The 26,404-nt window shown below is 43.2% G+C and overlaps 4 protein-coding genes across 6 annotated transcripts in view; 1 reads left to right on the top strand and 3 right to left on the bottom strand.

Annotated features, from left to right (window-relative positions):
* The first annotated feature begins 434 nt into the window (after positions 1 to 434).
* tigara (TP53 induced glycolysis regulatory phosphatase a) lies at positions 435 to 7,509 on the top strand. Its single transcript, XM_006795783.3, has 6 exons — positions 435 to 543; positions 1,302 to 1,339; positions 1,472 to 1,593; positions 1,892 to 1,969; positions 2,045 to 2,155; positions 5,512 to 7,509. Exons 1-6 carry the CDS (start codon positions 473 to 475, stop codon positions 5,896 to 5,898), a joined length of 807 nt encoding a protein of 268 aa, XP_006795846.1. The 5' UTR covers positions 435 to 472; the 3' UTR covers positions 5,899 to 7,509.
* Positions 7,510 to 7,848: 339 nt separating this feature from the next.
* Positions 7,849 to 9,793, bottom strand: LOC102786670 (fibroblast growth factor 23). Its single transcript, XM_006795784.3, has 3 exons — positions 9,481 to 9,793; positions 9,101 to 9,204; positions 7,849 to 9,014 (listed from the first exon to the last, which is right to left on the bottom strand). The coding sequence occupies exons 1-3, from the start codon at positions 9,686 to 9,688 to the stop codon at positions 8,598 to 8,600; spliced, it is 729 nt and encodes a 242-aa protein (XP_006795847.1). The 5' UTR covers positions 9,689 to 9,793; the 3' UTR covers positions 7,849 to 8,597.
* A 2,559-nt stretch (positions 9,794 to 12,352) lies between these two features.
* Positions 12,353 to 20,769, bottom strand: LOC102786981 (fibroblast growth factor 6). Of its 2 annotated transcripts, none has more exons than XM_087842802.1 (3): positions 19,682 to 20,769; positions 19,011 to 19,118; positions 12,353 to 16,833 (listed from the first exon to the last, which is right to left on the bottom strand). In XM_087842802.1, exons 1-3 carry the CDS (start codon positions 20,025 to 20,027, stop codon positions 16,637 to 16,639), a joined length of 651 nt encoding a protein of 216 aa, XP_087698928.1. In that variant the 5' UTR covers positions 20,028 to 20,769; the 3' UTR covers positions 12,353 to 16,636. The 2 variants fall into 2 exon arrangements, with proteins under 2 accessions (XP_087698928.1, XP_006795848.1); XM_006795785.3 differs by having other exon boundaries at positions 19,015 to 19,118; positions 19,682 to 20,763.
* Positions 20,770 to 23,535: 2,766 nt separating this feature from the next.
* LOC102780037 (solute carrier family 45 member 3) overlaps positions 23,536 to 26,404 on the bottom strand; it is a 46,386-nt gene continuing 43,517 nt past the window's right edge. For both annotated transcript variants that reach the window (XM_087842800.1, XM_087842799.1), the window contains exons 5-6: positions 25,455 to 25,720; positions 23,536 to 25,376 (exon numbers count right to left, since the gene is read on the bottom strand). In XM_087842800.1, the coding sequence (XP_087698926.1) occupies positions 24,933 to 25,376; positions 25,455 to 25,720 (710 nt within the window). In that variant the 3' untranslated portion in view covers positions 23,536 to 24,932. The remainder of the gene's footprint in view (positions 25,377 to 25,454; positions 25,721 to 26,404) is intronic.

Below are 26,404 nucleotides of genomic sequence, written 5' to 3'. Positions count from 1 at the left end.
TATCCTACAAACAGAAACATCCTGTTTGTTTGTTTCTTATTATTTACTATTATGTAATTTTAGCTTTACTTTAGGTACTTGAAATATATTTCGATTATACAACTTTTGTACTACTAAGTTATTATACTACTACCTGTGTAGTAGTATAATGCATGTATAATGCATCATATGTGCACGTCTAAACTTTTTCTAAACTGGACTCTCCTTAAGAAAAACTCCCAATCTCAGTGAGACCAGCTGCTCAAATGATCACCCCTGGATGTCGTAGTCAGTGACTACACACTGAGGTGTGTCGACACCTTTCCAGAGTTCATCTTCATAATAATATCTGTACCGTACAAGCGTGCAGTGGATGGTGTCGGGCTAAATATATCTGTGGGGGTGATGCGCTTCTGCGGGCAGCTGTAATTTCGCCCTGACGCCATAAACCAGTGTCCCTGTGTTCCGTCACTGTGAGACTCGTGCCTGAGTAATGCGTCTTTACCCGCTCTCTGACTTCCGCAGCATGAAAACGCTAACATTTGGGCTGACCCTTGTTCGACAGTAAGTTCATCTGACGATAATATATTAAGTTCAGCACCGCAGGGTTCCGAGTAGCGCGACTTTACTTTGACAGACTTCAGTCTGTCGTGTTTGGAGGAGTTTTAAAACGTAGTGACTGACATGTGTTTATTTCTATCGTGGTCTTAACCGGAGTTCACGGAGAGCGGCTTCTAAGCTAAAACGAGGAATATATGATAAGACTGTGACTCTCCCCGCGGGTTTGCACCGTTTAGTCTGTGCGACGTTTCACGATGGCCACCAGGGGGCAGAATAAACGCGGAACAATAAAGGTTCATTCATTTACAAAAACAAAAAACGGTGTGTGGATTTTTGTGGGTCAAAGGTAAAACCACTAACACACACCACATATTGTCCGAAGATACCATGAAAATAAAATCAATATTAGCAGTGCAGACTCCAAATGTTTGTAGTCTTTGTGATTTATTTGCAGTTTGCGCGTCACTGGGGTTCAATCTGTAACTGAGAACTTGTGAATTTCTTTTTATCCTGACATTTGTTGATTTATGCATTTATTTTGGCCATTTTGATTAAGTGATTCAAAATAACTGAATCATCAAAAAGACGTGTTAGTAGCCAGTCGTCATTAAAAGTATAAGTACAGGTTTGGGCATACAGGAAGTCATGGCTGTGAGCAACACGTTCATGCTGGGTGTAATAAAAGATTCATGTGGTAACAGATGTGAAATCAAACGAGCCTGTTGAGCACCAAACTATCTCCTGTCATTTATTTCCTACAGTGGGGAAACTCAGTACAACAAAGATGGTCTGCTGCAAGGTAAATAATGCTTCGAAATATTTGTTTCATTAGAATAAAATAGCTTGTTTTGGGTAAAAAAAAATAGAATAATGGAGCTGTGTTCACACCAGGCGCTGCTTTATTCTAATTTTCCCTTTTCCTTCCATGCAGGCCAGGCTATAGACGCACCTTTGTCTGAGGCTGGGCTGCAGCAGGCAGAAGCTGCAGGGCGATACCTCGCCCATGTCAAGTTCACCAACGTGTTTGTTAGCAGCATGCTGCGGGCAAAACAGGTAAACTATGAACCTTATACAACAGCAGTGTAAAAAAAAAGCGTCTGGTCTTTCAAAAGATCCAGTTTGATTTATTTATTTGATCTTGTGAGTCTGTGGATTTGTTTCTGTGTGTCAGAAAACTTCACAGGTGTGGAGATGAGATCTAAATCAAGGCTCAGTTAGAAGATAAATGCAGTCGGACCTTTGAACACTGAGCACTTATGTAATTCTGACTGAGTACTCGTGGCAGACTTATAAAAGCCACCCTCCTCCTCTCTGTAATCAGATTACATTTTGTTTTTGTTTTTCCATCCAGACCACCGAAATAATAATGAAGCACAACAGCAGCTGTTCCGCTCTAGAAATGGTGTGTGACCCTCTGCTTATAGAAAAGGCGAGTGACCTCCAAACTTACGAGAAAACTTATTGATCAAATGTTTACGTGCCAATCAATAAGTTCATCTTTCAGAGCTTTGGGATAGCTGAAGGGGGGCGGTTACAGGACCTCAAAGACATGGCCCAGGCGGCTGGTCAGACGTTTCCAGGCTTCACACCTCCGGGAGGAGAGACGCAGGAGCAGGTGAGGCTGAGGTTGTGTTATTGTAAAAGGAGAGAGTCTTGGTGAAATCCTGGATCACTGATAATGAAAAATAATAAATAATATTCAGGCCTATCCGGTCGTTAAGTGATGACGTGACGAATCCTACTTCCGGGCCTAAAGTAGTCTGCGTTTAATATGCTTTTGTGTTGTTAACATGTTTAATGTTTTGTATTTTCTTCTATTTAATCTCAAAAAGCTCCTAAAACAGTCAGTGATCACTGTTGACCTCCCTCGGCTTTTATTACCGCTAATCATTTAATTAAGCTCAGTTTTTAAAACCTTAGGATGTAACTACAGCCCAGCCCATGCAGCAGTATATTAATGACTAACCTCGTATTGTGGATGGATTATCTCAGTAGTTCTCCTGCTGAAGTTTGGTCCGTTTACAGCATCCTGCCATGCGATTACATTTGTTCCTGACCACCGAGAACACTCACGTTAACTTTTATGGAGTGGAAAAAAAGTTAGCTTGTTTATGCTATGCTAGCATAGCTGTGTCGCTAGCGGTCACGTAGCACATCATTATATACCAGCTAGCCAAACTTCAGTAACCCTACAAACGTCACTGCTGTTTAGTTTTCTGTCTTCATTTATGTTGGAAGTGATAACAGAGCTGTACGTTTGAATTTGTTTCCAAAACAGTCAGGACATGCTATATTGTATTTAGATAGAAGCTAGCGAGCTAACTTCCTGCTAACTTCTAACTCCGTTAAATGTCATAAATTCCGTTTTCATGTATGCCTGGATGTTAAACTCAATTGTTACACCTGGTAGAGCAGAACGCTGATCATTTTATTAAATATGAAAGACTTTAGACAGTTTTTAACTCTCAGTAATGCCATAGTGATCGTTTGATATATGGACCTGCAGCGGAGTTTAGGCCCAGACACGGCTAGTGACGTCAGACTTAACGACCGGATTGCCAAGACTGAATTATTTACTTTCTTTTTATTCTTGGGAAACAACAAAATACTAAAAGCAAAAAGATGAAAAACACTCACAGTTCTATTGTTTTCCACTCTTCATCTCAAAAACAGATGTGGCACTGGTGATAAACACGGGCCATAAAAGTCACCCTATTGATGTCAGGTCTTTGCATCCCTGCTGATTATCTGGCTTTCTGTTATTTATGTGGACATTAATAACATCTGTAATCTTTTGAACCTGAACCATAAAGCGGCTCAACATACCCAGGGTATCTTTCTTTTATCTGGATACACTTACGCTATCATCGGCAGTAAGGATAGGCGGTCACATAAAGCTGGCTGTCAACTCGTTTAGTTACCGAGGGTTTCCCACCCGCATTCACAGGAAAGATGTGGTGTTGGCAGCATCTGACCAATCACAGCTATGCATAAGAATACCAGCAGTTGATCAGCTTTACAAAGAAAATTATATAATAGCAAAAATATGAAGAAGTTAAACACAGCAGAGCAGTGAGAGTGGAAGAGCACTGCACTTTAGTATTAATAGTGCTGAGTTACTATAATAAGAAACTTCGTGCCAGCTGTGAAAATTGCAGCTCTGTCATCAAAACATGGGAAAATCTGATGGATTATAATCTACTGTTTGATTAAACGAATGTTTCATCCTTTCAGCTGCAGCCTTGGTTTGAAATGCACATTTGATATAAGGACAGCAAGTGGGATACAAATAGATGGGATCATGTGTTCATGCTTTATGAACAATAATAAGCTCTATCTAAGAATTTATATTTCGTGCTGATCAACAGGGAAATGCAAAGATATTAGATGCTACTGAAAAACTTCACAGTGATGCAAATAGAGAGTCGATTGGTCAGCTGGTCAATCGGACCTGCTTTGGAGCAGGTTAGCATAGGTTACTGTGGACATACAGAAAACCTAGGGTTAGCCCTGACGTTACCCTTATAATATGAAATCTTGCTTCTTAGCACAAGCCTCTGGTTTTATTTATCTACTTCATGTTTGTGTGTTAATGTGGTTCCTGGTAACACATCATGTATAAAGATCAGTCACAAAGGTGCATTTGAGTACTTGGTTCAGCACGATGTAGCCATAAAGTTTTACAGTTGTTTAGTTAAGATTAAAATGAAGTCTTGAGTTCGAAGTACTCACAGGTCACGAACTACAACGTTTTGATTCCATCGCAGAATTGTCTGTAGATGATTTCTTTCCTGAGTTTCCTCGTGTCTCTGTTTGCTCTCTTCTTCATCTTCAAACTATCCGTCCTCTAACGCTCATCCAGTTCAGGGCTGGAGCCGATTCTCTGGACAGGTCAGCGGTCTGAGCAAAGACAGAGAAACAGAAGCATCTGAGGCTGCAGTGCTAACCAGCTCACCACCGTGCTGCCCAGTTCCTTTATATATTCCTTCAAATATGTTTCTGATGCAAAAGATCCCACTTAAGCCTTTTTTTCTAAAAAAAGGCGACCGTGGCTCAGGGGGTTGGGAAGCGTATCTGTAACCGGAAGGTCGCCGGTTCGATCCCTGGGCTCTCTGTCCTGGTCGTTGTGTCCTTGGGCAAGACCCTTCACCTACCGCCTACTGGTGTTGGCCAAAGGGGCCGATGGCGCGATATGGCAGCCTCGCTTCTGTCAGTCTGCCCCAGGGCAGCTGTGGCTACAACTGTAGCTGCCTCCAGCAGTGTGTGAATGCGAGAGTGAATGAATAGTGGCATTGTAAAGCGCTTTGAGTGCCTTGAAAAGTGCCATATAAATCCAATCCATTATTAAAGTGGGATCTTTTGCACATATGACACTAAAATTAAATCTTTCTGCACACTCTGGATTGATATGAGGTATCTTGGTGTAATGTACACATACTTCCACTAGGTGGCAGGAAGCATTCATCTCCTAGCTCTATAAAGTTATGATTAGCATCATTGTCTTCATTTCATCATTCATTGAAGTAAGTGTGTGTGTGTGTGTGTGTGTGTGTGTGTGTGTGTGTGTGTGTGTGTGTGTGTGTGTGTGAGGACAGGATGTGAGGAGGAGGAGGGGTTGTTGGAGGGAAGGATGTTCTATTTCCAAGATACCTCGTCAGACTTCGTCCATTATGTTCTTGGACGTGAACTCTGGTCAGATCCAGGACGTGAGCAGCACATCGTGACGGTGACGCTGATCTTCAAATATAGATTTGACATAAGCACAGAGCTCTCAAATCCTCTGCAAAAGGCCTGCTGCCTCCCTTTTTTAAACAAGTTGCAGGTTGTTGCATCAGAAAGATGTGCAGTTTATGAATAAAACGACCTTTAACCTTTATCCCTCAGCGCCGTAGGAAGCCTGGGTCTCATTCTACAGTATGTACAACAACAGAAGCAGGAGAACTTTTCATAACAGGTTTTTGTTCTGCTCAGGTGAAGCAGCGGTTCAAAGAGTTTCTGGAGAAAATGCTTCAGCAAATTGGAGCCGAACACTTCAGCGAGAGAGGGCAGGACGACTCGTCGTTACCCGCTCCGTCACAGGCGGAGGGGAAGGCCGACGACGGGGTCAAGGATATCCCCGTCCATGCTCTGGTGGTCACCCATGGGGCTTACATGTGCGTGGTGGTGCGCTACTTTGTGGAGGAGTTGCACTGCGGCTTACCTCGGGGTTCTGATAAAGCACACGTGTTCTCTCTGAGTCCCAACACGGGCCTTTGTCGGTTTATAATAACCGTGAGAAAACAAGACGACGAGTTCATATTATCAGGGATGCGCTGTGTTTTTATCCATAGAGGGGACCACGTGAAACGCAGCTCGTGACCTTTTACGTCCTTTTCTCAGGGTTCATTTAAACAGTAATTAAAGCACCTTCGCTCAGCCTCGGATCGTTTGTGCTGCAGGAAATTTCATCATCACGTTGTTATTGTCTGGCTGTTCATTACAACATACTAGAGCTGCCACGATAAGTCGACTAGTCACGATTACGTCGACTATCAAAATCGTCGACGACTGATTTAATAGTCGACGCGTCGTTTGAAGCTTTGTAAGATCACAAAAGACGCAGGAATAAGTAGTAGGATTTAAGAGTGCAATAACGGACTGAAACAGAAGATGGCAGCACTGCATGTACAAGGATGCCAGCTGCCGTTAAACCCCGAAGAAGAAGAAGAAGCTGTGTCCCAGAATTCATAGCGCAGCCCAGCTCAGTTTCCAACAATGGCGGCAGCTAGTTAGTTTTAATATTACTCTTATTATTCTTTCTGGGTCACAAAATAAACGTTGAACATATTTTCAGGCGAGAATGTAGCTGTGTAAACCTCAAATATCTGCTCAGTTTATCAAGACACCACATATTTTCAAAAGCGCTCTGACGTTTTCGGAGACGTCTGTTACCCACTAGCTCGATAGCTAGCCGGGGGCTAGGCTAACTAGAGCCGTGAGAACACCGGACTCCCGGCTAATAGTTTTCAAACCCACCGCCGTCTTTCACTACTCAGGTTAAACATGATATATAAGTCACTTAGATAACTTAAAAATGTTATTTTTTGTCTTTTTTCAGTATTTTATTTGTTCCTGAGTAAATCGGTTTGGCTGAGATTAAAGTTATAGTTTTTACACAGCTGAATAAACGTCAAGCAGACAGCTGATTATCAGAAGTGTGAGATGCTCGTGAATTTACTCCGATGTCCTGTTATATTTTAGATAGCAAGGAGTTTATTAAACTTCACCGAAACAATCTGCAAATTTCATTAAAATTTAATAAACTATCATCTTGTCTTTATTTTTAGTTAGCACATACCTTAAACACTTAAAGCTGTAAGCTAATGATAGTTATATAAGAGCAGATGCTCTGGTGCAATAAGCTGTAGTTTTATGTCGCATGGATGATGATCTGATTAGTCGACTAATCGCAAAAATAATCGGTGACTAGTCGACTATCAAAATAATCGTTTGTGGCAGCCCTACTACATACGTGGGCGACTCTGTGGTTTAGTGAGGCCTTGTTTCTAAATTGATCCTGTAGGGGTTAGAAATCTGCACAAGAACTCGGAGTAGTGTTTACTTTTTGGAAATCAGTTACTTTGTTGTGGATTAACACTTGAGTCAACAGGACAAACGGATGTTACGACCCCATTAAACTGTGGAATGTGTGAACGGTCTCTGTGTTGCTGTTTTTCAGTCCACACATTCATTTAGAGTAAAAACTGCTGTTTCTTAGATAAAAGAGTCTGTGGCGTGTGCGACTACTGAAACACTTTATTGAAGTGAAAATGTACGTTTGCACCTGTGACGGTTCTGTCCTGATAAAGTCGTTTCGATAAACTCAGCTGGTTGTTATTTATTCATCTTTTCATGTTGCGCACCTTTAATTTTCATTCCTGTAAGTGAGCTTCGTTATTTAGGTCATTTTAGTTGTTTTTTTCTCTTTTACTTCAGTTGGACAATATTTGACCAGGATTACATCACCAACTGGCTGCCTTCATGATGACTGTGTGACTTTGAAAAGCTTTTAATTTTAGCAAGTTTTCATGTGACACTTATTGTCAGTAAGATTTTAAAAGAGTGTTTTAATCTTAAATCACTCAAATACTTTCAGCTAACGGGACTTCTGCGGCTGCAGATGCCGTTTATTTTCGTTTGACAGGCAGCTCATTGTTGAGCCGATCTTAGAGGACGTAATCTGACAATAATGCACGTGAGAAATGTCTCAGCCGTGCGTTTGAAAATGATTCATCTTCTGCTTAAAACAAGAAACAAAAGATGTTCCAGATACTTACAATTTATTTTATTAACATCAGAAATGATACACCAACCAATATATATAAATAATAAAACAGCAGGCGAGTAAGGACGTCGTTGAAACGGTTCAATAAATAAATACGTTTGTATTGCTGTGACTGTTGGCGTCCAGCACCTGATATATTTTAACATTTTTATGGAAGCTGCAGGAGATATTGTTTTCCCAGTCACAACAGTATCATTCGTCTTTTTGTTGTTCTTGTTGCTGTTTTTCAGCAACAGTTCAAGAATTGTTGGATGATTTAAACAATTATTTGAACAAATATTGACATATCTGACCCAGGGCTTCAAATTCTCCTCAGCAAAGAGGTTAAAGGACGCAGCAAACTGGACCAAACTTATGTCGAGTAAACAGGAGACCTGCACGAGCCCCTGTGATGTAACCTGGTTTATGAGGGTTAGCTCCATAAAAACTCAGGGAAGGTCAGTATCTCCCCACCCAGCAAAGCATGACTTCACAAGTGCAAGGGCACCGTCTGAGTTCATTAGAAACATGATCTTCCTTTTTTGGGACAGTGCAAACTCCTCAGATGACCGCTTTTGAACCAACTTCAGCCTTGACGACTGTGCAGAGTTTAGATGTCAGTCTCTAATCAACGGGTCTTTTCAGTCCTTTTCAACCAGGTCTAGAAATAAGGGACTAAGGTTTCTATGGCTCTTAATGGTCATCCAGATTTATCCCGGGAAACAGCTTCTATGGATGAGTGATGCTGGGCGACTTAGGCTTGGTCTGCAATGTTCGTCTTCACAGGGCTTCCAGGCGCGTTGGGCTGTAAGACGGACAGGGGGTCGTCGCAGGAGGCGATGGTCTCTTTAGACACGGCGCCCGTCTGATCCTGTTCAGGCCGAACGTGATCTGCATCTCGGAGATCTTTTCCAGAACGTGAGGGATTTGCTTCTGTTCGTAAAGGATCAGAGGGGTTCACCTCTTCGCTCCTTCTCTGTCTTTTAACCGAGGGGTTCAAGAGCCTCAGCAGGGCTAAGTAGTGTTCAGGCGGCTCGCCATGTGCCGCTCGCAGATGACCTGCTTGTAGTCTGAGCAGCCTTCTCCCGCTTGTAGAGTAAAACACATGATGGTGGCTTACTAAATCTAACCAAATGTCCTGGAAGAGGCAGTCTGCTCTGTCCCTTTGCGTCTGTTTGGTAGAAAGAAAATGTTTATGGTCTGTTTTTGGCACTTTGTGACTTCATTCAAACTTAGAACATCTAAAGAAATACTCACAGATGTGTACAGCTTTCCCTTAAAGTCCATACAGATGAAACGTTTTCTTCTCAAATCAAATATTGACACAAAGTTGCTGCTAGCTGTTCTCACAGGCAAAGTGACTGAAAAAAAGCACATTTCTATCAACAAATGTAACAAGAAAAATATTTGATTAACAATATTCTGCTTTTAAATTTGAAAATATGTTTTGAAGTTTATAAATGTACAGAAATAATCTCAAACTTTCTTTTTTGTTTCGTTTGGTTCAGTTTTTCTCTGATTTCCCTGAACTTCCTTTCAGATCCAAAGCGTGATATTTACCCTCTTCATTTTCCTTTATTCTTGCAGAGGATTGTCTGTATAAGCGCTTCCAGTTGTGTGTTTATACGCAGACTTACCCAGAAAGCCGCTGTAAATGCTGTGTGTCATTGATCCATCCAGCACAGAGTAGAAGCGTCCCATAGATGGATCTGCATTTGTTGCCGTGTTCAATCGACCCTGCTGATGTTGAGCTAGTTGTTCTGAATCCTGGAGCCTTGGCCTACAATCCACTGGTACAGACACGTGTACAGCAATCAGGACGACTAAGAAGGAAGCCAGTTGCATGATCGATGGCAATTAAAGGCCTTCTAAAAGCACAAATGTTCAGGATGGTATGTGGTCCGCTACTGGAGGAGGAGAAAGTCCAACGCGTCTATTTAAACAGAGGGTCAATAAACTGGCTAACTCATTTACCAAAATGACTCCAAGCTCGGCTGCAGCAGTTAGGGGTTGCCTAGATGCGATTTAAGTAAGCTGTGTGGAAACACGATGCATAAAAACAGTTTTCTCCCCTACATGGAAGTAAAATTTCTCATGTGTTCAAGTTTAAATAAGAAACAGAGCTGAAAGTCTAGAGATAAGAAAATGCAGAAGAAGAAATGACTGATGGTCATTCTTTGACATTAATGACGGGTTTTCACAGTCTTTGCTCATATTTCTTGTTACTTGACCAAATGTGTTGTTAGAAATCTAACATTTATGAAAGCGTTATATAAAGATCAGTTAGATTCGTCTAAAATCTAAAGATCAGGCAAAAAATTGGTCATTTCTTAATGACGCTGTTGCGTCACAGTAGGCTGACTGCCATCCAGGCTAAATGATTTATACTGTGCTTATTATTAAACTGTACACACGTCCGCTGCTCTCGTTATCTTTTACAAGAGTTCCCTGTAATTATTCCTGGAAAGCCTCATTCTTAGATATCCGTGTCTATTTAAAATGGAAAAAAAACTTTCAAGCTCAAACATCAAAGGAAGATTTGAATATTAAATTCAAATTCAAATTTTTTTATTTGTCACATACACAGTCATACACAGTATGATATGTAGTGAAATGCTTGGACAACTGCTCGTGACCTAAAGAAAAAGAAAAGGCTATGAATAAGATAGGAAATAAATAAATATGAAAATAAAAAAGGGTAAATTTAACCAGGAAGGAATAAAATAAAATATAAAAAAATTAAGTTAAGAATGAGATAACTGTACAACACAAAAAGAATGAAGGGTAAATTTAACTGGGAAAGAATAAGATAAAATATATAAATTAAAGTTGAAAATAAGATAACTGTACAACAAAATACAAAGTATAGACATTTATAAGAATGTAAGAGAAATATAAATATATATACACACAATAACAGCAGCTGCAATCCACATTATACAGTGTCTTGTGCAGTGCAAATATGCTTAAAGTGATGAAGTGTAAACAAATGTCCAGAATGTCCAGTGTGTGTGTAAGAACTATATGTGTGGGTCAGTACTGTGTGGTGGTGTGATTGAGAGACCGTATCGCCTGCGGGAAGAAGCTCCTCCTCAGTCTCTCTGTGTTGGTCTTCAGGGAGCGGAATCTCTTTCCTGACCTCAACAGAGAGAACAGTCCGTTGTTGGGATGGCTGAGGTCCTTCACGATCTTCCTGGCCTTGGTCCAGCACCGCCTGCTGTAGATTGAGTGCAGGTCAGGGAGCTCGGAGCGGATGGTGCGCTCAGCTGAACGCACAACCCTCTGTAGAGCTCGTCTGTCCTGCATGGTGCTGTTCCCGAACCAGGTTAAGATGTTTCCCGTCAGGATGCTCTCTATGGTGCAGGAGTAAAAGTTCCTGAGCACCTTGGGGGGCAGTCGGAAGTCTCTCAAGCGTCTGAGGTGGTAGAGACGCTGACAGGCCTTTTTCACCACGGTGTTGATGTGACAGGACCATGACAGGTCCTGCGTGATGTGAACTCCGAGGTATTTGAAGCTGTCCACTCTCTCCACTGGGCACTCGTTGATGACGGGGGTCTGGTAGTTCCTCTCCTGCTTAGTGCTGAAGTCCACTATCAACTCCTTTGTCTTACTGACGTTTAGAAGGAGGTTGTTCCTCTGGCACCAGTTCTCCAGATTCCTAATCTCCTTCAGGTAGGGCGTCTCGTTGTTGTCAGAGATCAGGCCCACCACGACGGTGTCGTCAGCAAACTTGATGATGGTGGTGGAGCTGGTAGTGGCCACACAGTCATATGTGTACAAGGAGTACAGCAGGGGGCTCAGAACACACCCCTGGGGGGCTCCAGTGCTGAGAATGGTGGAGGCTGAGACATGTCCGCCCATCCTTACTGCCTGTGGTCTGCCAGTTAGGAAGTTGGAGATCCACTGACACATAGATGAGCTGAGTCCCAGATGCTCCAGCTTGGTGGTGAGTGTGGAGGGAATTATGGTATTAAATGCAGAGCTGTAGTCTATGAAGAGCATTTTAACATAATTCCCCCATTATTGTAATGTTTATTGAAAATCGTGCAGATGATCTGCGATTATATGGCAAATATTTATAGCAGAAGCTATATAAACTTGCAGTATGTCACATATTCATGAGGAAAATAAAGATTCATGTTGCTGCATGGCCTTTAATGAGATCACACACTATTCAAACTGATGCTGTTTGTTTTTGCTTATATTGGAGCAAAATGATATTTTTTTCAGATTCAAATTAAAATGAGATCAACATAAAGTGCTGCTGTGTTCTTGACCCATTTTCTTTGCAACTTCCACACCTGCAAAAACCACAAACATACATAGTGTGCCTTCCTCTTCACCAGGAGGGGGCGCTACATACTGACTCATGACAAAGACTTTGGCTGCAGGTCCAACTTTTGCGCTGCTGCTCGCTTTTTCTCTGGTCTTTGCCGTCATCCCTGTCAGTCGGAACATGCGCGTGTGAAGTAACTTAGACACACAATAAAATAAAAGATTCGCAGCAGATTTTACAAAAACGTATTTTATTATCGTCTCAGGAATACAGTCGACTGCTGTGCACAGCACATACGTACAAAAATAAAAGGAAAACCATTTGCAATATATTATTTTACTTACTCATCATCATATTTTTCAGAAACAAATGATTGGAGAAGTCTGTTGTTTCAAACTAATTTACAATCATTTCAATAATCGGAACTAAGGCAGAAGGTGAGGTATATGTTAAAAAAGAGGGGGTGGGGGTGGACTCGGAGGAAGAACTCTCCTTTCAGTGCAGGAATAGAAAAGTGAGAGAAACACAAAGGCTGCCGGTGGCGCAGGGAGTCTGACCCCGGAGCCGCCCGCAGGCCTTCGGTTCCCAACGAACCGACACGTTTGAAACCAGCTGAACAGAAATATAATGACGTGATGGCAAAACCCAGACCTGGATCCGGATCCTTAATCAAAGGGGTGAGACAAACCTAGTCCGTTCAGAACACTACATGCATAATGAGGACTCGAGGAAGTAAAGGTTAAGTACCTTTTCTCCGTTACTGCGGTATCATACAACCTTTTATGCCTCTGAACAGCAACATGCAAAAGTCGTACAATTGCGACAGTAAATGTTTCCTTAGTCTTAGAAAGTAAAAACCAAGCTTGGTTGGTGTGTGCACAAGATCGATTTCTTTCCACAACAGAAAGTTTCACGTTGGAGGAACTGCTGTGACGTCCCTGCTGTGACGTCGTGTCCAAATTCATGGGCTGCATCCTCCTGAGGACTCGGCCTTCGCGGTCTAGGTGGGCCGGGTCCTCAGAAGGTCGGGTAGGCCGGAAGTAAACGGCCGTGAAATTGGACGGTCTAGCCTTCTGATTAGCGTCACCGCTGTCTCGGTGGAGTTTAATAAACTCGGCCGTCTGCTCCTTGCTGTCTAAAATATAACAGGACACTGGCGTAAATTCTCGACCGTCTCACACTTCTGTTTAATCAGTTTTCTGTTTGACGTTTAGTCAGCTGTGTGAAAACCAAGGAGGAACCCACCCGGGGGATTAATAAAGTTTTATTTTATCTAATCTAATAACTTTAATCTCAGCCAAGCCGATTTACTCACGAACAAACAAAACACTGAAAAAAGCCAAACAATAACATTTTTAGGTTGTCTAAGTGACTTATACATCACGTTTAACCCGAGCAGCGAAAGTCCGCGGTGATGTGAAAATGATGTGCCGGGAGTTGTGCCGTTCTCGGCCGCATCAGTGACCCTCGAGCTCCCGGCGAGCTATCGAGCTGGTGGGTAGCAGACGTCTCCGAAAACGTCGAAGCACTTTTGCAAATATGCGATATCTTGATAAACCGAGCAGATATTTGATGTTTACACAGCTACTTTCTCGCCTGAAAATATGTTAAACGTTTATTTTGTGACCCAGAAAGATTAGTAAGAGTAATTTTAAAACTTAGTAGCGGCCGCCATTGTTGGAAACTGGAGTTTGGCTGGGCCGCGCTATGAATTCTGGGATATGGTAGGCCACGAAGGACACACCCGACCCATCCATCCAAGGAGGACGCATTTGTCGGCTGCATTCGGAGGAGTCTACGAATTTGGACAGCCTTCGGCGCGTCGCTGTGACGTAATCGGTCTACAAATGCGGCCTCAGGAGGATGCAGCCCATGAATTTGGACACGTCAGGGCTGTGCAGAAACTACTCGTCATCAAACCCACGTGCTTTTATTCTTTCTGTCAGCTAACTACTTCTACTCCATTAAAAACGCACCTTTTATATATTTTGGATAAATTAGCAAAAATAGCTCTCTGACCTTTTCCTCATGTGGTCAGCCAAGAGAAAAAGCTACATGATCATTGTTTCCATGGCTGATCGCTCATAATGACAGATAAGATGCTGAAGGCAAAATCCCCACAGACACTTATCAGTGGTGTTGATATTCAGACACTCGTGACATCCTGGGCTTTTCAAGTTGCTCTCTTGGATCACAGTATTCAGAAATAAGCATCCGCTCTCCTGGAAGCGTTTGATTCTTTTTCACGAGGCCTTTTGCTACATAACTATTGTGCAGTCAGCGCTTTTCTGCTGCACGCATCCCTCAACTCACTGCTTTGCTTCCAGTCATCTTTGTCCTCTCCACCGTGCGTCAGTCTGCACGGCTAATGCCTCGTCATTCCCGACTTAAGGTAAATTGATCATCGCTACAGTCGTTCTGGCTGAAACAGAACAGGAGCGTGCTCAGTCACATGCATACGTGCGTACACACACACATTCGTCTCTGCTACGAGACAGACGCTGGAGCTTAAAGGGCGCATGAACCATTGCTCACAGACATTCTGTCAGTGAGTTACAGTAGAGTTTAAAAGGGCGTGAGGTAAAATATGATAACATATCTACAAGTGCCTTGCTACTTCCCTTTAATCATATTTCACCGAGCTGGCCTTATACTCGTAGCATAATGAAGGTCAAAGCCAGCTTGATAGCACCTCCTTCCAGCATTTAAAATACTTGAGAAGTTGCGAAAATCATTAATACTTTCATTGCACATGACAAGACAACTGTCTTTGTTTTCATCAGGAAAATGGCCTAACAGCTTTTCAACTTTAGAAAGCAAAAATGACGTGGCTGAAACACGGCTACACGAATAACACAGAGGGCGAATCGCCCACGTCTCTGACCTTTGCGCAAAAATGGCTCAGATGCACAGGATTCTCAGGTCCCTGCGATGACCGTCCAGTCTAAGATTAACTAACAGGAGACCCACGAGTCTGCCACGCAGCTATTTCACCCGATTATCCACGCGTTCGTCAACTTAAACGCTCAGTGATTCCTCTGTCCGTCTTAGCTATCGTTTGCTTTGTCTGCTTCTTGTGCCCTCTCGTTTCTACAATGGAAAATTACAGTATTAGAACGAGGAGCATGAGAGGTCGTTAAATTCAAGTATGATGTGCTGTGTATGCAAAGCCTGAATGAACATCACTAACCTAACCCTTTGGTTCAGCTCAGACTCAGCGACCAATCTGAAGAATGCATAAAAACTGTCATAAACGACCCACTTCATCTAAATATCAAAAACGGAGACACCGTAAGGATCGTTTGCAAATCCCAGGATCTTGAACTGAGAGTAAATGTCGCTTTTCACTCGATTTATTTGGAGTTAAAGCAGCAGACCGTGCCGTGCTCTGTCATTTTACTCAGCATGCTGCTTTAACCAGCGTCACATAAACTTTGCAGTGTAAAGTCAGAGGCCTGATGCAACAGACGGCATCGACTCGAACCGGGGGAAACGTACAGTAGGCAGAGATGGAGGGTGTTTTGCGTCATAGTGTTAGGTCTATGATGTTCTGTCCCTCCACCATGTAAAGGAAGAAAACAAATCTGCATACATGATGAAAACCGATGCATAAACATTCACATTTTCAGTTCGGACTGATGATCCGGCTACAAAAGCTGTTCAAACGAACCCCGGGATTGTCAAAGCTCCCTTGGAGGTGATGGCGACTCCAAATCCAGCTTTCCTTTTTAACAAGAGGCTCCACTGGGTCCTGTGCAGCGTAGAGTCTCGCTTACTAAATGGATCTAATTATGGAAAGAAAATAAAGTGAAAAAACTTCTGGCCCTCTAGGAATTGGGCTAAAGCCCCCCCAGTGGTGTCTGAGGGAGTGATGACTTGCGTATCATTCCTATTTCTGACTTGAGCACCACATTTCTCGCATGCAAGGGTAAGGGGGGGCCGCAAGAAGGAATTCAAGGCACCGCCGCCTCATGACAAAGCAAGAAAAAAACAAGTGCTGTAGTTGCCCTGACGGTGACAGAGACACGCAAATGCAACGGGTGGGAAATGTCTATAGTCCTTGATAGATGATGACGACGACAACAAACAAACAAACCTTAGAAGTAAACAGGCATTCTTCTGTGTAAAAATTCATGCACACATTTTCTACATCCTTGGGATACGGTGCTTTGAGGTAATAACAAATCCATTTGAAAAAGATGAGCTGTCATCCACCGACAGGGCAAAACTCAACCGATTCCAGCAAGCACCCATAAAACCAGAGCGGACACACGACGCCTCTCCGTGCCCTTCATGTCATAAAAGGATGAAAATCACAAAAGCAGCAAAGAATGGCATTTTTGATCATTTCTAATACAAAGTAAACTACCCAAATATACATATAAAGTTTGAATAAATACTATCAGATATAACTGTGTTTCTTTATTTCATAGTCCATTTTTGTCTTTTTTGTGTTTGTATGTAGTATACGGTATTTATGTTACCTGGGAGATAATCCACATGTGCAAATACGTTTGTTATTGCCACTTTTTGCTCGTCATATTCGGGGTAGGAAGTGCGTTACAGTCATGGCAGTCGTGGCCTTGTTGCCCCTCTTCACGCGGCCGTGCTTGCTGAGTGCGATGTAGGATCCTCTGTAAACCAGAGACTCGTAGGCGTTGTAATTGTTCGCGAGCAAGCTCTCCTTGAACTTGCATTCGTCGTGGAAGACTGTCTGCAGGCGACAAAGAGACAGGATGTGCTTTACGACGAGCTGCTCGACACAAATGCAAACAGAGACACACGTTTGAAGCTTAAATAAGACTGTGAGAAATGATAAACACAGTGAAATCTCACCGCAGTGCTGTGCACTCAAAAATGATTTTTTGGATTTACTTTAAAGAGTTATGTCAAATCCAATTCAACTTTATTTATACAGCTCCAAATCACAACAAAAGTCGCCTCAAGGCGCTTCATAGATACAGAGGAAAGCCCAACAATCATATGACCCCCTATGAGCAGCACTTTGGCGACAGTGGGAAGGAAAAACTCCCTTTTAACAGGAAGAAACCTCCAGCAGAACCAGGCTCAGGGAGAGGCTGCTTCCACCTGACTGTGTTTAATAACTATAAAGAATTAAACGTGTTTTACTCCAAAATGCTGTCGTGACTAAATGAAAAGCCGCTGCAGCTCTGTGGACCCACCAGCGGAGCTTTTTTAATGTCAGCCGGTAACTTGAAAACTCAATAAGTCATTGAAGGTTTCAGGTTTTTGTTATTACCCACACCAGGCCTTGCTCCTACTTTCTGCTATCAATCTGATCTAACTCCAAATCTTGCAAGTATTGCTCTCTGAGATGCAATATTTCAGACCTAAAACCTCCAGCAAATATTCTCAAATAAATAAAACAAGAACAATTTTGGAGACGAAACAAACGCAGGACTGCTCGTCTTTGAATATCTGACACTGTGGAAACCCTTCTCTGCTGTGCATGACTTGCACAGTGTGCAACAGTCACACTCGCCATCAGAGACCATGTGGCCTAATTCAGTCTCTTATCAGCTCATCACCATGCTCTCAAGCTAGCGCTCCATCACTCATGACCAGATAAGTGATTCACATTCTGTCTGTCAAATATGTTTTCCACAATCACATTCATGTGTCAGCAGGGCTCCACTAAACGTAATGCTCCTTCCCGCTCCACTCGGAGCTAATAACTGTCATCAATGTGCTTAAAAGCAAAGCGATCACGTCAGCTCAAACAAGCACGTGTTTCCTGTCTGATAAGGTCGTTAAAAGGATGGCGTGTGGGAGAATCTGATAACAGCATCGACCGAGAGTCGTTCCTATGCCCCACTTTTGTTTTGTGATATATTTTAAGCAAGAACCTTTTACAAGCCAAAACACTAAAACAGAGGAGATGAGGAGTTCAGTGACGAACTAAATAAAAGGAATGGAAACTGCTCTAGCTACCATCACATTGGGAATGTGAGGTCATTGGGCAATAATAAGATGCACAAGCTTGAAACTCTGATTAAGACCCAGAGTACAGTTATCCAAGTCAAGCAATGGAGGAGATGATGGAGTGTTAAACACTAAAAGGAAGAAATATAAAGCTGACGAGGTCCTCGGGCAATAAAATGCTCAACCTCAGAGAATCAGAAGATATAAAATATATCAAATACAACACTCGAGCTGACGGCTATCAATAAAAACCCTGATTAAACTCAGAGGTTTCCATGTGTCACCTTGTTTGCCATGTTGAAAGAAAGCCTACTCTACCTCAAAGCATCTTCAGCGCCTTTAAAACACTGAGTCACTTTGTTTTATTGGATCCTGAATTCATATTTTCAAAAGACCACAAAGGCTGTTGAGGAGAACGAGCAAACAAAGTCATGAGTAATAACTGGAAACTCTTACAGATTGTATTTTTTAGAATTAAATGTTTAACAAGAGAAATAAAGTGAGAATGTTTGAAGGGCAGGATCATGAAGGTGCTGCCTGTGTGCCATTAAAATCGATTTTCAACTGTGCTGACAGGTTTGTCACCAGGGGGGTTTCCCTCCTCCTCTTGCTCTCTGACACACACACACACACACACACACACGCACACACACACACACACACACACCCTGTGATCTAAATCCCTCATCTGTTAACCTCATCATTATTTACCCATCGGCCAACAGGCCTCGCACACTTAAATATAGCTTTAGAAATTCCTGATGAAACTGAAATATAGGTAGCTTCCGCAGGCCACAGCGTGCAGCTCCTCTGCAGCCACATAAGGCAAGAGTCTCTGTCCAATTTACGACAGGCAAACAGAGAAAAGGCGGATCGAGCTCCGAGCGCGTCCTGATTTCAGGATCCAATTAACAACAGTGCTGAACAATAAGTGAAATATGTGCATACCTACCGTTCCGTATAACCTCCCGCGGCTGTTCATTGCGACAAACAGCTCACTCCTCACTCCATATAGGCTCACCACTCCTCTCTCCACCGTCGAGATCTCTATTAGACCTGATACACGACAAAGATGCGTTAGTTAGTGAGCAGTGAGTGACATACCAAAGGAGCATCCTGGCTAAGTGCGTTTTGCCGCTGTAGCTTTGTGCTTTCTCTGCGTCTATGGGTGTAACCTTGCAGGTTGCTGCGCAGCATGCCGAGCCTTTGTTCTGCATCTTTCACCCCATCTTCCATTTGCATCCAGGCGCATTCATTAAGCGCATTGTGGTTACCGCAATAATAGCTGTCCTAATTGCACGGCGTGCACGGCTATTGGTCTCCCGGACCGCCCTCAGAGGGCTGCGTAAAAATAAGTTGTGTCTAAAAGCGTCCATACATTCGTGACATGGTTGAGCTGGAGGAGGAGGGGGAGGAAGAGGGGTTTTCAGTACTGATGGATACGTGCTTTAACAGATTTGTCTTTGCCGTGGAAGAAATTCAGTTCTCTCCCCGACTCGGATGAGACGCGATCATGCAAATGAATAGAGGGGACAGACTAGCTGCTCATCGCAGATCCATGCTCATTGACCGCCTCTCTTTTATGTCTATTGCATTACATTGGTGGAGATATAACTCACTGTACTGGTTTTCATTATGTACACCGTTTATCCTGCCGTCGGGGAGGATCTGAAGGTGAAACCCGATGCCCACGTTGCAGTAGAGCCTCCGCACTCTTTTGATGCCCAGCAGATAGTCACTCTCCCAATTCAGCTCCGGTTTCTCTCCGGAGATCCCGAGCACAGAGCGCGAGAAGAGGGTCTCCCATCGTTTCTCCAGTAAAGTTGCATTTGTCCTGCTGCTCGGTAAAGGGTACGCTGACACGATCCCCAGCAGAAAGCCCAGGAGAACCACTGCGGTCAGCGTCCAGTGCGGCGTGCCGGCCTCGCAGGACATACTGACGAGGAGCCTTTGCGCAACGGCCATCCGGTTTACCTTCGGGCCACGTGGTCAAAATTAATGACCCTAAAAATACCGCTCTTCTTGTTTTGCTTCCTTCGGCATGCTGACTGAGGGTTATTTTTGGAGCACAGATCAGTGCTTTGGGCATGAAACGCAAGCCCCGGTGCCGACGAGGAGAGGAGACGGGAGAGTGCGCGGCAGAGCTGGAGGTGATGGTGATGGTGATGTTGGTGGTGGTGGTGGTGGTGGTGATTACCATGTTTTGCAGCTCCCCCGCGCCCCTCTCTCTCACACACTCACTCTCTCTCTCCCTTTTCTGACAGCCTCTCTCTCTCGGTAAGAGTTCAGAATATTGCGCTCACCAAAAACCCTTCAACCTCGCCAAGACTATCGCATCCCTAGATGACATCATGCTGACTTCACCCGCAGGGTTATTGCAAAGGCAGAAAAAACAGCAGGTCTGTGGAGATGTGAGGGGGATCGCTGCTGTTTCTGCCTAACTGGAAGAGAAGAAAGCTTATTGGCGTTCCGCGGTATGGGACGCGACGGGGCACTCGGGCTGCTCCCAAATTGGGTCGCTGGTCATATGTCTACCCGATCGCTTCCTTATTTAGAAGGAAGGTGTAAAAACAGGCCCACTTGTCACCGGAGAGCAATGACAGGGCTCTTGTGCTGTCTCTCTTCTTTCCTGCCACGTTTAAGACTTTTCCCCAGCAAATCCGGGCTTTTTTAAGCCTAAACTGAAATGTCAGCTGGGCCAGAGAGCCAGCGGGGAGCTCGCGCCAATCAACGGCAAAGATCAAGGTTCAAGCCTCCAGTGCAGGCTAGCATCCGCCCCCCTGACCTTGAACAAGACACTGAGCGCCTCTGAACTCAACAGCACGACCGGGTAACGGAGGCCCAACGTGTCATTTTAATCATGTCAGGTTTTCCACGTATACCCTGAGCCGTGCATTTCTCACGGCGCATTCGTGAGAACTACGAGGAGCGCTGGAGAGGCCCGTCACGAAACGGCGCACATTGTCGGCGTGCCATTCCGTGTAACATGAAAGCCTATCGTCTTTTCCATGTAATGGATAATGCCACCAACAGTATGTCCATGCGTCAGTGAGCCCAACGCAGCTGCGCACCAACAGCTCTCTCGCACACATCAGTTCCCCGAGATTTCCAAAGGATGGCACCATTTCCAAGTTCATTTGAAGCTCATGTGGAGTCTTTAAGCTTCGGCTTTGGCAGAACTGTGGACGCTGCAAACGGCTCATTTAAATAAATGATCCAGAATTAGTTTCAGATTTATTAAAGAAACGCTTCTGACCTCTGTCATGTAATGTTTGCTTTTTAAACACAAAGACACCTCAGTGAAAATGCAGTTTTTATTTTGTATAAAATCTATTTGGTAACTGCACATTTATACACAGCCGGACATGTACAATGAAAATGATATAAACTCTGAAATAAGTAACTGAAGTCATGTGATGAAACAGAACATCAAAAACAACTTCTGGCCTCACTAAGTCACTTTGTTTTAATAATACAGGCCATTTGGTTGAGGGCACAAGAACACCTCCACTCATCCAGTTACAGACAACTGCAGTTATTGACCACTGACGAGACGTATGACCGAACCACTGCTGACAAAGGACACGATTTCTTAAATGAGCCATGAAAACAGAAACTCAAACCATGTGAAATGGGTAATATTAAAATAAATTACAGCTTTACGAATGCTTCTATAACACATCTATACAAATAATTTATTTTCACAGAAAGAGCCTTCACCCCTGCACCTGTGACAGATGCCGAAAGTCCAATAGTTTTAATACATGCTATATTGTAATAAAAGCATAATAAATAAATACATATGTACAAAACATGTTTGGAAAATGTACAGGCACTTGTAAAACAACCTTTTTTGACATTTCAGTTAATGCTAGACGTGGAGGATAAGTCGATTGCTTGAGCGTTCTACTTGGCAGTGATGTCAACATGACAAATTCTCTGGTCCGTGCAGGAAATCGGATCCTTCTGTTGTACCAACTGAACAGTTTGGATCAGAAAAGAAGGACTCAACACAAATTCTCAGCAGGAACTCAGTAACTGACACAAACATGGATTCTTCATCATTTGGCCACGATGATGCTTCGTGATGTAAAGCATTATTCAGGCTACTCCTTCCTCTTGCTGTCAGTGCAGCAAGAGAAGAAACAAAAAGCTGCATTTGAGTCATACCAACTATTACTCTCACACTTACTCACGACTTCTTGCAATCTGTCCTCCATGTTATGCGTACATACAAACACGCACGGCCTTCATTGCCCTTGCTTGCATGATTTTCAGTAACCAAATGTTGACATGCACTGCATAACTTTTTGGGAGACGTTTTCCAGAACGGTTGCTATGACGTGGGCATCCATAAGACATCACTCTGCATGTTTACCGTTCACGTCTAGGATTATATAACAAGCCCATCTGGATGTCCTAGATTGTCATTAAAAAAAACCCAACTTAAACGGGGCTTAGGCAACGGGGAAAGTGTGTTATTATTACTCGACAGGATAAGCAGTCCACTAGTCTAGATTACCTCTCTTGATTATCTACACAAAGGACATCTGATGCGATATTCCGATTCAGCTGAACAGCCTAATTGCCAAATCATCACAGTCAGAAACTTCACTTCAGCACGTTGCATAACAAATTCCCATAGGGATTATACAGTAAAAATGTATGCAAATATTTGCAGTAAACAGCACTAAAAGATGGCACTAGACATGGAAGGGAGGGATAAGAGGAGACTCAGAGTATAGCTCACTGACTGCTGACAGAAAAAAGGTCTCCTAATAAGGCTTTGGGCCAGAACAGGCCTTGGCATTGCCGCTCCAAATCTTTGGAAATATACAGGAGGAATGAAACACCCTGACGGTGCACGCGATTGCCGTCTACCATGGGTACAAAATTTGCCATAGGTGTTAAATAAGGATGAGATGCTGTGACTGAAGAAAATGAGTCACATTTTCACCTTTCGGTGACTCCCACATGCCATCGTCCTCCTGGACATGACCAATCCCAGGAGGAGAAATGGATACTGACGGCCCAACAGAACTACCACATCCCCATATGTACCCCACCTACGCATGGAGTTAGTTTACTTATGGTGGAGACTAGACAAGTGTAATGACGATAGCACATTTGACAGAAAAAAGGTCGATTATAAAGTAGGGCTACCACGATTAGTCGACTAGTCACGATTACGTCGACTATCAAAATCGTCGACGACTAATTTAATAGTCGACGCGTCGTTTGAAGCTTTGTAAGATCACAAAAGACACAGGAATAAGTAGTAGGATTTAAGAGTGTAATAACGGACTGAAACAGAAGATGGCAGCACTGCATGTACAAGGATGCCAGCTGCCGTTAAACCCCGAAGAAGAAGAAGCTGTGTCCCAGAATTCATAGCGCAGCCCAGCTCAGTTTCCAACAATAGCGGCAGCTAGTTAGTTTTAATATTACTCTTATTATTCTTTCTGGGTCACAAAATAAACGTTGAACATATTTTCAGGCGAGAATGTAGCTGTGTAAACCTCAAATATCTGCTCAGTTTATCAAGACACCACATATTTTCAAAAGCGCTCCGACGTTTTCGGAGACGTCTGTTAGCCACTAGCTCGATAGCTAGCCGGGGGCTAGGCTAACTAGAGCCGTGAGAACTCGGACTCCCTCAAATCATTTTCAAACCCACCGCCGTCTTTCGCTACTCAGGTTAAACATGATATATAAGTCACTTAGATAACTTCAAAATGTTATTGTTTGGCTTTTTTCAGTATTTTATTTGTTCCTGAGTAAATCGGTTTGGCTGAGATTAAAGTTATAGTTTTTACACAGCTGAATAAACGTCAAGCAGACAGCTGATTATCAGAAGTGTGAGATGCTCCAGAATTTACTCCGGTGTCCTGTTATATTTTAGATAGCAAGGAGTTTATTAAACTTCACCGAAACAATCTGCAAATTTCATTAAAATTTAATAAACTATCATCTTGTCTTTATTTTTAGTTAGCACATACCTTAAACACTTAAAGCTGTAAGCTAATGATAGTTATATAAGAGCAGATGCTGCTGGTGCAATAAGCTGTATGTTTGACATCCAATGGATGATGATCTGATTAGTCGACTAATCGCAAAAATAATCGGTGACTAGTCGACTATCAAAATAATCGTTTGTGGCAGCCCTATTATAAAGTAGAAAGATGATGACATTTTGCAGGAAAGGACGGTCTAATAAGAGATCATACAGAGTTGGCAAGACCATCTCTGGATGCTCTCAAATTAATGAATAAAGTAGCATATTTCTGAAGAAACCAATTTATCTGTTCTGCCATCTTGCATTAGATTGACGACTCCCCACGCTCACCTAATTTAATTTTAAATGTCATTAAGTAAGATGACCATTATGGGAAATGCTTTAGTGACAGTGAAGACGAGTGAGCAAAGACAAAAACAGACTGCACTGTGTAAAACTGTAGCTTAAGATAATTAAAAAATACGATTCAGAAAAGTTAGTTGGTGTGTTCGAGGTTGACGGGTTGTACAGTAAATCTGTTTGAAGGTACCTGAGGAAAAAGGTGGACAGAAATTATGCCGTGACAGTTTTAAAGAGACACGTCTGTTGAATTCAATAGGTTTCAGTACACATTGTACCTCATCGGACCTGAGCAGGTGGTGACTCTTCTGGTAACAGATAATTCCTGCAATAACACGGCAAACAGCTCCTGACTTTATCTTCGGTAAGCCAGTTTCACACGCTAACAGATATACCTTAATGCAGAGTGTCGGTGAAAGCAAAAAAATGTTACTAGCAAAAGGCTTTCTGGGAACAGTAGTGCAGCGAGTACCACTCGTGGAACCTGAAGGGTTGATTATCGGCGATCCCATCACTCAGTTTCTGAGGTCCTTTTGGTCAAAGACAATCTGACTGGCCAGGTAGATGGCGACAGCTCCAAAGATGGCAGAGCAAGCGATATAGGCAGTGACGGACTGAGCAAACTGAACAATCATGCCCATGAAGAGGGTGGGGAAAACCTGAGAGAGGAGAAAGGTGCTGTCTAAGATGGCGAAGTCCAAGCCCACACCGCGTTTCTCAAAGCCCGACTCGGCTTCGTCCTGCTCGGGGACGTTGGAGCTGTGAGACGAACCGTTTTGGCTTTGCGGGCCGGGGTAGTACTCGTAACTGTCCTGGCTGAACAAGGCGTGCCTGTAAGGAGGCCCTGTTTGGTGGTTCAGTCCACCCTCCTCTTCCACAGGAGTCAAATACACAGAGTCCCGCATGGCTGTTACACCGTTTTTATGTCTGCTTTTGGTTATTCTTTTTGGCATGTAGACCTGAAATGAGAAAGGAATCATTGACTGTAATCATCTAAAACATGTCTTTGAATATCCATTTCTTACTTCTGTACTTACCTCTATCTCCTTGTGGTAATGGCAGGTGAGAGTGTAAGGGAGGGTCTGCAGTGTCGCGTATGCATAGCCAGTGAGAGCTGCCATTACAGTGACCAAGACGACGCTTTTGGACAGGCAGATGACCAAAGCGGAGACTGTGAAGCTCACCATGCTGCTCAGGTAAACCCACCGGGATCCCAAATGCCGAACCAAACGACTCATAACCAGAGAGAAAAAGGTTGAGGTAGCACACTGCAGGAATAGGCCCATGCTGCCCATACGGATTCCTGAAAGAAACAACAGCGTCCAGAAAGTATAAGAACGAGCAAAACGAGTGAAGGACGATAAAAGATGGATTTATGTCATCAGCTGCAATCGAATATTCTGCACTGACTCCTTCTAGAAAGCATTCTAGTGAAAAAAGTGACGTTTGCTGAACTCTGCAGCACGGACACCTAGTTTGGTCTGACTAATCGTTACACAGCATCAAGTTTAGAATAATGCTGAAAAGAGACACACACAGGCTGACCCAAGGCATGGGCTGTTTGGAGGGGGTCTCACAAGCTGACCAGCAGCAAATCTTACTCACTATTGTCAAAGTTCCTGAATTAGTTATGCTGCAATAGGTGCAAGCTGCTGGGGGGTTCTGGGTGTTTCTTCTTCACTCACTATGTGTTAATAGTAGTGCTGCCAGCATTAATCTCGTTAAAATGACGTTAACGCTATAACCGCATTAATTAATTCAATTCAATTTTATTTATACTGTGCAAAATCACAACAACAGTCGCCTCAAGGTGCTTTATATTGTACAGTAGATCGTACAATAATAGATGCAGAGAAAAACCCAACAATCATATGACCCCCTATGAGCAAGCACTTTGGTATTGTGTGTGTATAACCTCTTTTTACGTTTTGTGGATATTATACATGTTTATGCTGAGGCTATGTCGGCCAGTTTCCACTGGAAATGC

This window comes from Neolamprologus brichardi, chromosome 7, assembly GCF_056152115.1.
Source record: "Neolamprologus brichardi isolate AB-2024 chromosome 7, ASM5615211v1, whole genome shotgun sequence".
In the NCBI taxonomy this organism is placed as follows: domain Eukaryota; kingdom Metazoa; phylum Chordata; class Actinopteri; order Cichliformes; family Cichlidae; genus Neolamprologus; species Neolamprologus brichardi.
The sequence above is the reverse complement of the archived record's forward strand: the minus strand, read 5'-3'. Positions and strand labels throughout refer to the sequence as shown.

Bases quoted from the DNA above. Each gene is read 5' to 3' on its own strand.
- tigara (XM_006795783.3), top strand. From the start codon at position 473: ATGCGTCTTTACCCGCTCTCTGACTTCCGCAGCATGAAAACGCTAACA. The intron at 1,340-1,471 runs GTAAATAATGCT...CCTTCCATGCAG, and splicing joins CAAAGATGGTCTGCTGCAAG to GCCAGGCTATAGACGCACCT. The intron at 1,594-1,891 runs GTAAACTATGAA...TTTTCCATCCAG, and splicing joins GCATGCTGCGGGCAAAACAG to ACCACCGAAATAATAATGAA.
- LOC102786670 (XM_006795784.3), bottom strand. From the start codon at position 9,688: ATGCAACTGGCTTCCTTCTTAGTCGTCCTGATTGCTGTACACGTGTCT. The intron at 9,205-9,480 runs GTAAGTCTGCGT...GCTTTTTTTCAG, and splicing joins CATTTACAGCGGCTTTCTGG to TCACTTTGCCTGTGAGAACA. The intron at 9,015-9,100 runs GTGAGTATTTCT...TCTACCAAACAG, and splicing joins AGGGAAAGCTGTACACATCT to ACGCAAAGGGACAGAGCAGA.
- LOC102786981 (XM_087842802.1), bottom strand. From the start codon at position 20,027: ATGGCCGTTGCGCAAAGGCTCCTCGTCAGTATGTCCTGCGAGGCCGGC. The intron at 19,119-19,681 runs GTGAGTTATATC...GTCGTGTATCAG, and splicing joins ACATAATGAAAACCAGTACA to GTCTAATAGAGATCTCGACG. The intron at 16,834-19,010 runs GTATGCACATAT...TGTCGCCTGCAG, and splicing joins GAGGTTATACGGAACGGTAG to ACAGTCTTCCACGACGAATG.